Source organism: Osmerus mordax, chromosome 3, assembly GCF_038355195.1.
Source record: "Osmerus mordax isolate fOsmMor3 chromosome 3, fOsmMor3.pri, whole genome shotgun sequence".
Lineage (NCBI taxonomy): Eukaryota > Metazoa > Chordata > Actinopteri > Osmeriformes > Osmeridae > Osmerus > Osmerus mordax.
This window is the reverse complement of record NC_090052.1, coordinates 2384281-2400123: the sequence shown is the minus strand read 5'-3', so window position 1 is coordinate 2400123 and position 15843 is coordinate 2384281. Positions and strand designations below refer to the sequence as shown.

Genomic DNA, 15843 nt, shown 5'->3' with positions numbered 1-15843 from the left:
TCGGGGGGAACTGAGCCATTGTCAGCACAGACTCATCAAGGAGCAAATGAGTGAATGCGTGAGTGTACAGTGAGAAAGGTGTTACGTTCCACAGACCTCTGCCCTAACAGCCTGACAGCTGTGAAAAACAGTGTTAGCAAGCAGCCGTATGTTCGTTCAATATCGTTTTCATTTGTTGTCTGCAGACGTGCTCTCACGCAGACACACCCAGGAGAGGGCTTCTCTGTGTGTGGTGAGAGACAAGAGACTTGTCTGTTTTTAAGGGAGTTACCAACTTTGCCAGATGACGTCATTGTCGGTTAATTGAGCAAAACGACAACGCGAACAATAGACACTGTGGTTTTCCCGACAATGCAACGGGAATAGGACGGAGGTACTTGCGCTCGTGACAACGGCTGTTCTGCTCGGGGCATTTTGAGAAGCGTGAACAACAACGACGCCAGGGTTGTAGAAATCACAGACATCACTGTTTACATGACATGCACATCCAAACTAAAACTCTCAACACAAGGAATATGTTGCTCGAGATCAAAGGAAATGGCTTTTCACTAAAGATTGCACAATTCACACATTGAATTACAGCCAATAGACAGACACATAGATTGAACAGCAAATGTATCCAGCCGCGACTATATTGATTGGCAACAAATCCTCGATGGAGCATCGGTTTGGAAACGACCCCATGTAGTGCGCCAACTGCAGGCTGCTCCTGAGGAAAAAGGTCAATTTCTGTTACCATGGCACCCTGACCTCTGAACTACATGACTTCACAGGGGTAATTGTCGAGGTCAGTAGAGTTGCTGCAAGGCTGTTCCCAGTCGGTTTCGAACACCGATCAAAGAGCTCTGGACACTGGATGACTGGGAGACGGTGTGTCCAGGGTGTTCTTTGCACGAGAATCTTTGGTTGACTTGGTTGAAAAGTTACTTGTTGTCCAGATTGTCCACAATATCGCTCCCTTTTAATCTCAATTCAGTCTTCCCCCCAACTGTGCGCTACTTGTTTACAGGGGGGAGTTGACAAAGCGTCTCGTACCCCTAGACGAAAATAACATGCCAGACCACTTTAGAAAAGAGTGCACACTTTACTTAACCAGTATGCCCTTTGAAGGAGTTGATATTTTTAACTCTGCCATGCTGCCGTGAAGAGATCTGGAAACTTCCGTAGTATGTGCCGCTAAAATTATACACATTGTCTGTTCTAAATGTTCTTAAATGTGTCAGATGTAGCATGTCCTACTTACGCAGTGTATAATACAATGTTCTATGTACACAAGTGTACATATAGAAGGGTATTGTTAAAAATGTTGGATGGGAGAATGATTCTCATTCAGATTTGGATGAAGAAATGAAGAAATATCCTGGCATGATTCCTGAAGACCTCTGGCGAGGACAGTGGTATTGCACACAGTGTGTGAGTGAACAGCATGTGTTTTGTTGAACGTGATGTTGTTTCTCTCCTCACAGTGACGCCCGCGGAGAGTTGGACATGTGGATAGGGGTGTGGGTCTCTCTCTCTCTCTCTCTCTCTCTCTCTCTCTCTCTCTTTCCTCAAACTTGGGCAGAGAGAGAGTGTGATGAAGTGGGGAGAGAGGGTCGGGACATGGGCAGGTCTCTGTGTGTGCATGTCTCTCTCTCTCTCTGTCTCGCTCTCAGGCACTCAATACTCGCCCGGACTCGCTTTCAAACACACATACTCTCCCAGGGACGCTGCGCAGCTCACACACACACACCACAAAGCACACGTGCCCTCTCACACACACGCGACAACACACACGCACACTCCCACACCCAGGCAGTGTTAGAAACCTCTCTCTCTCTCTCGCTGGTTTCTCTCCGTCACTGAAGATGCTGTGGTGGGAGTTGAGTTTGGCTCTGGTCCTCTGGGCTCTCACGGCGACGAGCATCCCGTCCACCAACATCAAGATCACACGCGGTGAGTAACACCCGGAACCGGCCGCGCCGACGGACCAGACGACCGTGGGAGAGAAATCAAGGACTTCTCGCGTGCTTCTGTGATTCCCAAAGCAGTAGATCAGCTGTTGCCTTCTGATCTGTTTGTGCGTGTCTGTCTTCTTGTTCCTGCGTTCTTGCTGTGACCTGTGTTGTGTTTTGATGGCTGAGCGGTTAGGGAATGGGGCTAGTAATCTGAAGGTTGCTGGTTCGATTCCTTGCCGTGCAAAATGACGTTGTGTCCTCGGGCAAGGCACTTCACCCTACTTGCCTCGGGGGGAATGTCCCTGTACTTACTGTAAGTCGCTCTGGATAAGAGCGTCTGCTAAATGACTAAATGTAATGTAATGTCGTATCCACCTGACTGATGGACGAACACCTGTTGGCTGTGTGTTATATATGTTTTTCCCTGTCTACGATCAATTCTGTCGTCTGACATTCATGCCTCAGAGAGACTTTGTTAGTACCACTCTGCCTCTGAACAGGTTGATTGTATGTCTAGGTGTTTGTTAAATTCTCCAATCAGTTGGAGGTCTAACACTTATAAAAACAGAACTTAAACTGAACGGACAGAATTTTCTTCTAGACTTCCAGCTCTTTCTGAGGCACCCGATCAGGGAAGCTGGCAAGGGTTTGAGGAACTTGGCTAGGCTGATGCGTTCTAGTTATAATCTGGTTTTTGGTTTGTTTCTGTCAATGTTGTGTGTCAAATCTTGTAACAGACATGAAGAGTAACTGTATCATTGCTTTATCATGTTTATTGTAAACAAATAGAGATGTAGGTTACTGACAGGCTATTGTGATTTTTCCGTGGGTACATTTCAGGTGAAAATTATTGTTGTGGGAATCTTAGGTGCATTAAGCACACAGTCTAAATGTTCTTGTCTGACACAATTTCGACTTTGGTTTTCAGGGCGAATATGATTTGAATGATCAAATGCGCACTTTCTATAGTTTAGGCTGGAGCTTCTGGCTTGAGCTTTGTAATAATATCAACAGATGGATTTTGTTTGTGAGACACATACTGTCCTGTCAGTACAATACTTATTGCAATCAATTCTCCCTCCCTCCCTCCCTCCCTCCCTCCCTCCCTCCCTCCCTCCCTCCCTCCCTCCCTCCCTCCCTCCCTCCCTCCCTCCCTCCCTCCCTGACTCCCTCCTCTCCCTCCCTCCCTCCCTCCCTCCCTCCCTCCCTCCCTCCCTCCCTCCCTCCCTCCCTCCCTCCTCTCCCTCCCTCCCTCCCTCCCTCCCTCCCTCCCTCCCTCCCTCCCTCCCTCCCTCCCTGACTCCCTCCCTCCCCTCCTCTCCCTCCCTCCCTCCCTCCCTCCCTCCCTGACTCCCTCCCCTCCTCTCCCTCCCTCCCTCCCTCCCTCCCTCCCTCCCTCCCTCCCTCCCTCCCTCCCTCCCTCCCTCCCTCCCTCCCTCCCTCCCTCCCTCCCTCCCTCCCTGACTCCCTCCCTCCCTCCCTCCCTCCCTGACTCCCTCCCTCCCCTCCCCTCCCCTCCTCTCCCTCCCTCCCTCCCTCCCTCCCTCCCTCCCCAGCCCTCCCCCTGCAGCTCCCAGACTCGGCCCCCCCTGCATCCTGCCCTCTGTTCTGGACAGAGTTTGACGGGAGCTGCTACCGGTTCTTTCCCCTCAACAGGACCTGGGCGGAGGCTGACCTGTACTGTGCGGAGTTCTCCAACGGCCTGAAGTCAGCCAAACTCACCTCTATTCACAGGTGACGCACGCACACACAGACGTACACACACACACACTCACACACAGCACAGTAGCACACACCTGGTTTCCCAGGTAGACCGCTGGGTCATCGTTAAAGGGGAGGGGACCAGTGTCGTTAAAGACCAAAATCCAAACTGGACCTCAGGAACCAAAACAGACACAATCTTAGTGACGGCTGTTGTGAGCATGGGCTTAGTCACAAAGAAAGACAGATAGCCGCTGTACTTCAGAGGTTTAACAATCCACCCGTTCAACTTTTCCCATCTTTGATGGTATGCCCAACAGATGGAGATCTGTGAATTACAGAGCACGTCAGACTTTAAAATGTCAGGAGACAAAATATATACTATATATCAATATAGCCTAGAATATTTTTGATGACAAAGCGGAAAGGTTTAATTGCCAGTGATGTCACTGTTGCATGGGGGAAACAGACTCCTGGCTTCTGCGATCAGAGAGGACAAAATGGCCGCTGGTCAAGGGGTTCATTTTCATCTGTGTGTGATGGATGTGCGTGTGCGCTGCTTTTCAGTTGGGGGGAGAACGTGTTTGTGTACGATCTGGTCAACAGTCGCATTCCAGGGATCCCAACTGACATCTGGATAGGCCTTCACGACAGGAGACAGGTGTGTATTCAGCTGGAACACACACACACAGCCGTGCACACACGCGACATAGGCCAAGTTACACAAACCCGAGTCAATCATGCAGACCGCTAAGGACAGCCAACTGACCCTGTAAAACAGGGAACTAGACCTCAGTCACAGCGACACATCGTTTCGATTCGTTTGGGATTCAGGCTCAATCCAGACCAGCCACCGATGTGTTACGTTTGCTGTTATGGATCTTCAGACCCATCAAAACAGTTTTCAGACATATTGAAATGGGTACCCATGGAGATTAACGGGCAAATTCGCCTTTCCCTGAAGTTGTATTCTAAATAAGACGTAGCAAGCTGAAGAAACTAGCCTTTCTTAAATAAGAAATATTCCCACCCACATCAGCACTGTACAGTGTACACCTATTGTCCATTGCTGACCACCATATTCACAGTTCAAATTCTCTAAATCGGCATCGTATTCATTCGAATATGACAATTCTATAACAATTCAAAGAATCACATCTATGGCAGTGGTTTTCTGTTTGTTTCATGCGGCAGCCAGAGTTCAAATACCTGTGCTGTGTTCCTGTGTCGTACCGTGGTTGTCATACCGTGGTTGTTGTACTCTGGTTGTCTTACCGTGGTTGTCTTACCGTGGTTGTCGTACCGTGGTTGTCGTACCGTGGTTGTCATACCGTGATTGTCGTACCGTGGTTGTCGTACCGTGATTGTCGTACCGTGGTTGTCGTACCGTGATTGTCGTACCGTGGTTGTCGTACCGTGGTTGTCGTACCGTGATTGTCGTACCGTGGTTGTCGTACCGTGGTTGTCATACCGTGGTTGTCATACCGTGGTTGTCATTCCGTGGTTGTCCTCAGGAGGGCACTCTGGAGTGGACAGACGGCAGTAACTATGAGTACAGCTACTGGGATGGTAACCAACCAGACGACGGCATTCACCGCATCCCTGTGGAAGAGGACTGTGTGGAGATCTGGTACAGGCAGAACAGTGGTGAGACACACACACACACACACATTTACATGCACACACACACACACAGACAGACATGGGCATATATATTAACACACACACACACAAAGACATGTGCACACACAAACTTGTTTATATTCCAAAACTGACAATTAGGATCCCTTCAGGTCTGTGATTTTTAGGCTCTGCTGTGACCAGATGAATGCAGAAACAATAACTGAATGAATCATGCAGGGCGTTGGGTAATGGAGTGTATCATTGCAAAAGATGCGTGCCAACACTGACACTTGTGGAATGACTCATACATCACTGTGTGTGTGATTGTGTGTGTGTGTGTGTGTGTGTGTGTGCATGCGTGTGTGTTGTTTATTGATCCCTTGCAGCACTGAGATCGTGGAATGACAACAGCTGTGACAAGGCCTTTCCCTTTGTGTGTAAGATCCCCACACTGGACAACTAGACCCACGGGGCCCGTTAACACACACACACACACACAAACATAAACACACACACACACACACACATAAACACAGAAACAGACACACACACAGACACACACAAACAGACACACATGCACACACATAAACACAGACACGCACAGAGACTAACAAAGAGCTCTGCTGCTTTCACAGTCAAAGCGTATATTCAGTTGTTGCTGTAGTTCTTCACCTCTCCCTCCTCCATTCCTTCAATCTGTCATTCCGTTCCGACGTCATTTATCCCTCCACCGCCTTTGATTTGACCCCATAGAAATGTGTGGGCATGATGCTGAGGCGACCTGCCTCGACGTGGCCCCGTGCTGAGGTGACCTGCCTCCACGTGGCCCCGTGCTGAGGTGACCTGCCTCGACGTGGCCCCGTGCTGAGGTGACCTGCCTCGACGTGGCCCCGTGCTGAGGTGACCTGCCTCGACGTGGCCCCGTGTTGAGGTGACCTGCCTCGACGTGGCCCCGTGCTGAGGTGACCTGCCTCGACGTGGCCCCGTGTTGAGGTGACCTGCCTCGACGTGGCCCCGTGTTGAGGTGACCTGCCTCGACGTGGGCCCGTGCTGAGGTGACCTGCCTCGACGTGGCCCCGTGCTGAGGTGACCTGCCTCGACGTGGGCCCGTGCTGAGGTGACCTGCCTCGACGTGGGCCCGTGCTGAGGTGACCTGCCTCGACGTGGGCCCGTGTTGAGGTGACCTGCCTCGACGTGGGCCCGTGTTGAGGTGACCTCAACAAGGGCTAAGTGGGCTCACACACTTAGCACACTTAGCACTTCGAAAGAAAACACATTGTCGTAACAAATGTTTTAGGATTAAATGATGTAAACATAGAAAGTCCACAACTTTGTTACCGCCTCCTCCTTGTTATAAGCCTAACACCAAACCAAGTTTGTTTCACGTGGGAGCAATTAAGATGTCGCACAAGTGGCTGTGGAGGTAGTCCCCTAGCAACCCTGTTTCTTGACACTCTGAGGCAGTGACTTGGCGGATCAGATGAATGAGTAGTGTGCTGGGATGTAAAGTGTTTGTGTAAAGGGACGTATCTGTACATTGTATGAGCCGTTATGAATACTTTTACATATTAATAAAAAAACACCAAACTTGAAGACATGCTTTGATTTTCATTCAAATGAATGTGACTTCTCAATTTGTTGTTGTTTTGCTTTGGCCACATACAGGAGAGATCATTTTCCTTGGATCTTACTAACACAAGCCTAAACTATGTGTTTTCCTTGGATCTTACTAACACGAGCCTAAACTATGTGGCAACAAATGGCAGTTGAAGTTGTCAGGTTGCCAGTGCAGACTGAACAGTCTCTGACCTGGAAGGAGTGAGGCTGGGGTGTCTCTGTTTCTCCCCAACCTGCCACTTGACCTTTAAGGATTATTCCCCAGAAACCTGGATCAAAACAATTAAGAATTCTGATGGACTAATCCAACTGTGATCTTACACACACTTCAAAGTTTAAATGTTCAAAGTTCAATGTTTGAAAGTATTATCATTTTACATAGATACATTTGAAATGTAATCATGTGTTTTTGTCAAATGTAAAAGCATGTTTTATGCTGTTTGGAATAATTGGTTGAAGAAGTTTAAAGAACTGTTAATGTTGCGTGTGTGTGTGTGTGTGTGTGTGTGTGTGTGTGTGTGTGTGTGTGTGTGTGCGTGCGTGCGTGCGTGCGTGCGTGCGTGTGTGTGTGTGTGTGTGTGTGGTGTACTTGTTACTCCTGCAGGAGGACATTCCTCTGAGCTGTGGCAGAGTCACATCCTCCCTCTGCTTCTCTCTCTCTTCCTCTCCGACCAAAACAACCCTGTTAGGAACATACACACACACACACACACTCACACACACACAGCCACTAAAGAGGGGAATTGGATTTCCCATGGTGGAATGCTTAAACCTGAGCATTAGTAATGTAATAACTACAGAGTAGAAACAGCTCACCCTGCCCTGCTGGGGTTAACAGTGATGGGTCATGCACAACTTGACCTGTGAATTGAGTGTGTGTCTGTCAGCCAGTGGGTATGTCTTTTATATGAACATACATTTTTGGTGGCATTTCTGCCTTTATTATGTTCTGTGTTTGGAGAGGACATGTAGGGAAGGAGACAGGATGACATATGGTGAAGGGGCCTGGGTACATCTGTGACTGTGTGTGTTTTGGGGGGGTGGGGGTTATTTATTACACAGAGAAGAGTTGCACAACAACATAGCTTTATTGGGTGTATTGAACACGAAATGACAACTTTTATATGGAAACATCTTTAAGGTCTGGGAGGCAAGGATGAGGTACTCTACTGACTGATCTCTCTTTGACAGACCCAGTGAGAAACATCAAGCTGTTGTGTATGTGTATGTCCTCAGAGAGAGAGGGAGAGAGAGAGAGAGAGAGAGAGAGAGAGAGAGAGACAGACAGACAGACAGACAGACAGACAGACAGACAGACAGACAGAGAGAAGATAATCTGAATGTGTGTGAGAGCGTGTCGGAATTCCCTGTCCAAACTGTGCTATGCATTGTGAGTTTGTGCGTGTGACTGCATGCAAGTGTCTGTGTGAGGGCAGATTTCCTGAACAAAACAACATTACAGTGCAGCATGACTATAAGATGCTATCATCTTGCTTAAAATCACACAGGTACTATTGCTTTGGGTCAGACAGATGAATTGTGGAGTGGCCATCTCCACGTCGACAGATTCAGATTGATAGCGAAGGAACACAATTGCACTGGATGTCTATTGCACCATCAGAATACTAGTTTGTACACCGTGAAGCAGGTGGGACACACACTCAAACCCACGCTGACAAACATGTACTGTACACGTCCGTACACACAAACACTGGTAAAAAAATATCAGGCTAGGTCACATCAATACACATAGTGACAGTGTAAGACAACATACACTCCTTGACGGTCAAGAGTTCAATGAGGGTTTGAAAACAATACATTTTCACTCTAGAGGGACTTTTAATGGGAAGTCAATACCAGTTTGGGAGTGGTACTGTAGTTTGTGTGAGCATGAGTAGTTTATGGACAGGACAAAAAAGTCTGTGTCCACAATGGGAGACTATTAAGTGCATAGTCTAACAGACATTCAATCTACACAATCTTAGGACACACACAATCTTTTTACATCTTAGTCAACTTACTTATGTGACAATGAGCTGATCCCAGGTCAGGGAACAACCTAAAGCGTGACACAGCTTGACGAGGAGGAAGGCTAATTACATCTTCACTTATTTGGTTCAAGAGTGAAGCCTTGAAGGACAGAGGAACTACTTCAACATCACTTCCTGCCTGGTCTCCTCCCCTCATAGCCAGCACATCAGTTGCACAATATCGAACTACAGAAACATCCATTTTGTTCAATTCCCTAATAGCAGAACGAGTCATAAATATAAACACACATACATATTTTATGAGATAAATATGTTTTTATATTTTACGTATTTTGCATGAATATATGCATTGTTTTTTTTTTAATCTAAATAAATAAATATCTTCACTGGCACAGTATATTTACTTTTATTCTCTTTTACCACTGGTAATATATTCTTCACTGTAAGGTTATCTAAACTATTGTTGGTACGGTAATTGATAAAATCACGTTTTGCCACGAGAAACAGTTAGACACCGTATACGACTCGGCAAAAACAAGTAAGGTAACACAGGAAGGCAGGAGAACACGGACACCCACAACATTGGTGTTTCTGACGCAACACAACTCCAACTTGAGGGGGCACTGTTCGTTCGAAGTTGTTTGTCAGTTGATAAAGTGACTCAGGTTGGGACTGGCCAAGAATAAACTTGGAGGAATGTTATGAAGACTTTTCAGAACTGAAGTCGTGCACTTCAACACACCTCTATGCCGTACACATAGGCACAGGGCAAAACAAACATCTGTTCATCTGAGAGGTCGAAGCAACACATCGACCTCAAGTCCCGTGTGGATTATATCAATGACTGAGCACATCCAATGACAGGTAACTGTTTAGCATGTTTGCTCCATCTCTCACTTACTCTCTCTCTCTCTCTCTCTCTCTCTCTCTCTCTCTCTCTCTCTCTCTCTCTCTGTCTCTCTCTCACACACACACACACACCACACATATACACAAAAACATGGTGGTATTCAGTCTGGGACTTCTCTTGGACACATTGAGCTGTTCCAAAGAGGATGTTGTTGGTGTTAGTGAGAGTAATCAACAGTGAACAATGAAAACAGCGTGACTGCCACAACAGCATCCTCATGTACGTTTGAAGGAACAACTACATCGACAACTGATTATCAGCTACTGGCAGAGTTCAATTATGAGAAAAAGAAACGATGGGATCATTTTAGGCCCAGTTTCCCAGGCATGGATCAAGCCTAGCCCTGGCCTAAACACGTTTTCAATGGAGATCTTCATCGAACTGTTCTCTTACTTTAGGACTAGGCTTCAGCCATGTCTAGGAAACTTGGACTTAAAGTCAGATTGGTCAGTCAAACACTGCTCAGACCAAAGTTTCAGCCATCGCAGTTTGCTGTTCCAGCCTTCACTCAGTAGTCTACTAATAAAATAAACCAAGTAGTGGCCATTTGGTTAACCAGTCAGTCATCAGGTCAATCTGTCTGTGAGTAGTCTGTGAGCTAGTGGCCACTTAGGCATCCGGACAAAACTGTAAACCAGAACACCAACAAATCAAACCATCCATTCACGAACTAACCTATTACTCTGATCAACCAATCAACAAACCAGTAAACTAACCAATTACTCTAATCAACCAACCAACCAAACATTCGCTCAATAACCAATAAGTCAGTCTGTTGGTTATTTAAAAACCTGGTAAGTAAATGTCAGTATGTGTTTATCAGCAGCAGAATGTTAGCGGATCCACTTGAGGTGATGGACTCCTGACGGATCATATCAATGTGATAAAGGAAAGGAAAGGGTTGCCAAAAGGTCCAAAGATGGCCTTCCTCAATGCCGGCGTGGGGAAAAACACTAGCTCGCCTTCTCAGCTCCTCAGAGTCACTCTCTGTCCAGTTCTAGTGGCTTGGGAGATCAACACAGAGGATGGAAGGAAGACCGCCATTTTGAGGAACCGACTAAAGAGCATTTCTCGTCGTAAAATGTCCGCCAACCGATTTTTGATCTGGCTAGCCTATGAAATGTAAACCTCTCTCTCTCTCTCTCTCTCTCTTTCTCTGTTTCTCTCTCTCTCAGCTTGATCAACAACACACCCAAGACATTCCTAAAAAGGATATCCCCAGCCTCTTTCTCCCTGATAAACACCCGACCTCCTCTGTCCTTTGCCCCACCCTGACCCCGGGGAGGGATCATGTGACCTCCAGAGAGGCGGGAGAGACGCGGTCACACTCGGCGCGGGATCGCAGGCTGTGCCACTGCTCCACCGCTGTCCGCTGGGAGGCCAGCAGGTGGCGCCAGTGGGAGGTCTCCGGTGGGCCCGTGGAGAACTGACCAATCACGATGCGGCCCACAAAGTCGTTGCTGCTCTTCATGTTGTGGCCGTAGACTAGAGGGAGAGGTAGAGGGAGAGGGGTGAGGACCAGAGAGGGAGGGAGGGAGGGAAGGAGAGAGGAGGTGGGTTAGGGGGTGAAAGGCTTTATTGGTTCCACTGAAAGCGTGTTCGATCAAACCAATGTAGTTCAATCTCCTCAACCGCAGCAGTGGCATTTCCTATTTCGCCTTTTCCATCAAGAAAAATGTATCGTAAGGATTCAACATGAAACCATGAGAGAGCTATCTCACTTTTTGGGCGATCAAAGACAGGGAGAGAACAAGGGAGGGACAGGCGTGCTGTTGCTATGCAACGGCAAGCCCTGGAGCCCTGGGTTTATCCCCGCTGTGGCGAGCCGAGGACCCTTCACCTTGCGGTCCGGTCAAGTGCCCCGACTTAAAAGAGAACGGCTTCCTCTCGAACCAGAAATCCCCCATCATGATCTGAATACACTCAGCTGTGGGTCACGACCACATTTTCCTAACAGCACCTTAGCGTGCCAATGTGTAAAGTAACATACCTGACTGGAGGATTATGCATCTGTAAGCGTATTTGCAAGTTGTATGTAGATAAAGCAGAGCAGCTTTTTTATGTTTTGTCAAATGACTTCAAGAAAAAAAGGTCAAACGACCAATCTATTCTTAACATTGAAGTGGAATGCGTATCTCATGATATTCCAAAGCAGGTCAGATCACAGCAGGTATCTTTTGCCAGCATGCCCTTGGGAGTGGTTGAGGAGAGACTGGTACTGTAGGTAAGGGATGCAACCAAGGCTTTTTGATTTGCATTGGTTTGAAGACATCATGACCAGACAGCTCTCTGTGTCATTCATCCCCTCCCTCCCTCCCTCCCTCCCTCCCTCCCTCCCTCCCTCCCTCCCTCCCTCCCTCCCTCCCTCCCTCCCTCCCTCCCTCCCTCCCTCCCTCCCTCCCTCCCTCCCTCCCTCCTCCCTCTCCCTGATCTCCTGGTCTGGCTCTGTTCTTGTTGCCGTAATGTAATCTTCTATAACCTGTATATGTGTATTTCTTTAACCTGCACATATGAACTTCTCTAACCCATGTACTTCTAGAACATGACTAAGTGTACTTTTTCGTACCTGCATATATATGTCATTCTTTAACCTGTATACAGTATGTATACTTCAACCCGTGTACTTCTATAACCCATATCTGTACTCAGGTGTGTTTCTCATTCATATTTGATGTGTGTGACTCACTCCGCGGTGCATCCGTGCATGGAAGCAGAGAGAGGGGACAATGACCAACCCGGGGAACACATGAAACATTTCAGCTCTGACTGGCTGAAGTGTGCGTGTCTCTGAGTGTGTGTGCGTGTCTCGGAGTGTGTGTGCGTGTCTCGGAGTGTGTGTGCGTGTCTCTGAGTGTGTGTGTGCGTGTCTCGGAGTGTGTGTGCGTGTCTCTGAGTGTGTGTGCGTGTCATGTGCGTGTCTGGGTGCACACGTGCACACTTCCACAAAAATCATGTTTGTGTTCAGAGAACAAGACGAGGGACAATGGGACCCCAGGTTTGTTTTTTTAAGGCGAAACATCGATCCGACTTGAATCATTGTCTCGCTCTCTCTCTCTCCTGTCTCTCTCTCTGTCTCTGTCTCTCTCTCTGTCTCTCTCTCTCTCTCTGTCTCTCTCTCGTTCTCTCTCTTAGGACTCTTCAAGCATAAAATCCACCCACTTCTTCTCATGTTGCCTCCGACACAATCGATACCTAATCTGAAGGTCTGAGTAGAGCGGCCCCAGACACACATTGGTCTGCTCTGAAATGTGTCCCTGTGCTGTTGATAATAGAGAGACTTCTTAGAGTGCACAGTCTGGGTGACGGATAACAGACATCATCATTATCGTTGTCGTCATCGTCATCATCATCATGGAGGAGGAGAGGAGAGAGGAGGAGGAGAGCATGAGTCTGATAGAGACAGATATAGCACTGAAGCAGAGGTCTGTTTTCATTCAACATTTTAAAGGGAAAGAGACAGAGAGCAAATGAGAGAGAGGGAGAGCAAGGAAAAACAGAGCAAGGAAAAAGAGAGTCCGAAGGAGAATTGAGAAAGAGAGTGAAGCAGGAAGTGGAGTTAAAAGGATAGACAAATGGGAACCATTACTAAAGAACTGAAGCTTATAGGCTTTGAGAATGAAAGAAAAAGGAAGCACAAAGAAAAAGCCTGTGGATACGGAGCAGCATGGTTAAAAGAGTTTACAGCAACATATCTTTTCACTGCACGGCTGACTCAGTCGTGTAATCCAGCTAAGTAAACCTAGAAAGCTGCTTCGATTGAAACATGGCAACCCAAAAGGATGCCAGAAAGACAAAACCATCCATCCGGGCTCCAACGTGGCATCGAATACATTTGGCAGGCCTTTGAGCCCAGCTCAACCTCAATGCCCCAGCAACAGGCCGTGTGGCAATTAGTGTAATTGTCAGTGTTCGGGTAGCTGTCAATGTCCCTTCCGAATGAATCTCTGCTCTACTCTCACACACCCTCTCAGGGCTTAACCCCTGCCACCCCCTCACTCTGTCTGCCTCTGCATTTCCTGCTCTCCTCCCTCAGGTTTGAAGTGTTATGGGAAATAGATGTGCTGACTTGTTGGCCCCCAATTAGTGAATAGCATAGCAATGAGTCAGACCAGGTCATTAGAGAGAGTATGTGTGTGAGACAGAGAGGGTGAGATAGAGAGGGTGAGACAGAGAGAGAGAGAGAGAGAGAGAGAGAGAGAGAGAGAGAGACAGAGAGAGAGACAGAGAGAGAGATAGATAGATAGAGAGACAGAGAAAGACAGAGAGAGAGAAACGGAGAGAGAAAGAGAGAAACAGAGAGACAGAGAGAGAGAGAGAGAGAGAGAGAGAGAGAGAGAGAGAGAGAGAGAGAGAGAGAGAGAGAGAGAGAGAGAGAGAGAGAGAGTTGTATAGGTATAGAGGAAGGGGAAGAGAAGCAGAGAAAGTGAGATTCATGGAAGTGATGAGATGCTCTAAAGGCTCAGTGTGTGTGTATGTGTCTCTTTGTTTTCTGTCAGGTCAGAAATACATAAAAAAAACAATTAGTCACGGTGTCACATTCTAACTGAATGCAATGATTGGACGGCTACTTGGATGTTGAACATACCTGCGCATACTCTGCCCCCTGCCCTCATTGCTGCAGTCAGGCAGTGCATTCATGTGTTTGGGGGTAGTAGCTTTGAAGGGACGGGGGGTGGGATATTTTGGGGTGGATGCTTTCAACCTCAAGTCAAAATTGCCAGTTTCATTGTTTCATTGTAGTTTAATTGCTAATCACCAACTTCCCCTGACCCCTTGACCCCTGACCTTTGACCCTGGGGCGCCCATACCTGTGAAGACGAGGCTGACCCTCGCTGAGGTCCTCTTGGGGGACCACGGAAAGCTGAAGGACTCGTTGTAGAAGGGGTCAATGGTGCCTCGCATGCACGACGTCTTCTTAGTCTTGGACAGCTTCAGGCCGGTCACCAGCTGCACCTTCACAAGGGGTCTGGGGGGAGGGGGGGGAGGGGAGGAGGGGAGGGGAGGAAGAGGGGGGGTGGTGGAGTGTGGGGGGGAGAGGGGGGGTCTTAAATCTCATCAATTACCCATTTACCAAACAATATGCTAAATACTTCCACCCTTTGTGATAGCGAACCATGCTCTCAACAGTGGGACAGTCAATAGTGTCTTCCACAGTGTGGGATTCCAGATGGCGGGTGGGGGAGTAGAGGTCTGGTAACCTGGCAGAGGGGGTGTGGAGGCCTGGTAACCTGCTAGAGGGGGTGTGGAGGTCTGGTAACCTGGCAGAGGGGGTGTGGAGGTCTGGTAACCTGGCAGAGGGGGTGTGGAGGTCTGGTAACCTGGCAGAGGGGGTGTGGAGGTCTGGTAACCTGCTAGAGGGGGTGTGGAGGTCTGGTAACCTGCTAGAGGGGGTGTGGAGGTCTGGTAACCTGCTAGAGGGGGTGTGGAGGTCTGGTAACCTGCTAGAGGGGGTGTGGAGGTCTGGTAACCTGCTAGAGGGGGTGTGGAGGTCTGGTAACCTGGCAGAGGGGGTGTGGAGGTCTGGTAACCTGGCAGAGGGGGTGTAGAGGGGGGGAGGGAGAGTTCTGGAGGACCTGCGTACCTGAGCCCTGGACACATGTCCGTCTGAAGCAGCTGCTTGGCTCGTATGATGTCCACGTTGAGCCTGCCGGCGCTGGGCAGGTAGTTAAGAGATAGCAGCAGCTCACCCAGCTCCACCTCGTTCTTTCAGAGAGGTGTGTGTGTGTGTGTGTGGGGGGGGGTAGAGAGAGGGGTTAGGAGACAGAGGTAGAGATAGAAAGAGGTAGGTAGAGGGGGGAGAGCAGCACAGACAAGGGAGTTAGAGCAAAAGCAGAAATTGTCGGAAAAGAGACAGGCAAATGGTGAGTTTAACCAACTCGTACAGCGGCCTGTCACTGACACCAATGGCCTCCTCCCCCGAGCCCCAGCAGGGCCCCCTGCAGCTGTGCAGCGGCTTTTAGCTCACACACAGAGCGGATCCCCTGGGCGCTAGTCACGTCTGTGCATGTGCCTCAGTCTGCTAGCGGCATGCTAATGTGTTGCTCTCAGTCTGCTAGCGGCATGC

General features: G+C 48.5%; 2 protein-coding genes across 2 annotated transcripts in view; one reads left to right on the top strand and one right to left on the bottom strand.

Annotated features, from left to right (window-relative positions):
- Nucleotides 1–1814: 1814 nt before the first annotated feature.
- Nucleotides 1815–6836, top strand: clec19a (C-type lectin domain containing 19A). Its single transcript, XM_067233402.1, has 5 exons — nt 1815–1935; nt 3494–3671; nt 4206–4299; nt 5153–5285; nt 5648–6836. Exons 1-5 carry the CDS (start codon nt 1848–1850, stop codon nt 5722–5724), a joined length of 570 nt encoding a protein of 189 aa, XP_067089503.1. The 5' UTR covers nt 1815–1847; the 3' UTR covers nt 5725–6836.
- Nucleotides 6837–11067: 4231 nt separating this feature from the next.
- The window catches only part of syt17 (synaptotagmin XVII), a 6933-nt gene continuing 2157 nt past the window's right edge, over nt 11068–15843 (bottom strand). Inside the window, exons 2-4 of the mRNA XM_067231422.1 lie at nt 15361–15482; nt 14588–14745; nt 11068–11264 (exon numbers count right to left, since the gene is read on the bottom strand). Coding sequence (XP_067087523.1) covers nt 11068–11264; nt 14588–14745; nt 15361–15482 — 477 coding nt within the window. The remainder of the gene's footprint in view (nt 11265–14587; nt 14746–15360; nt 15483–15843) is intronic.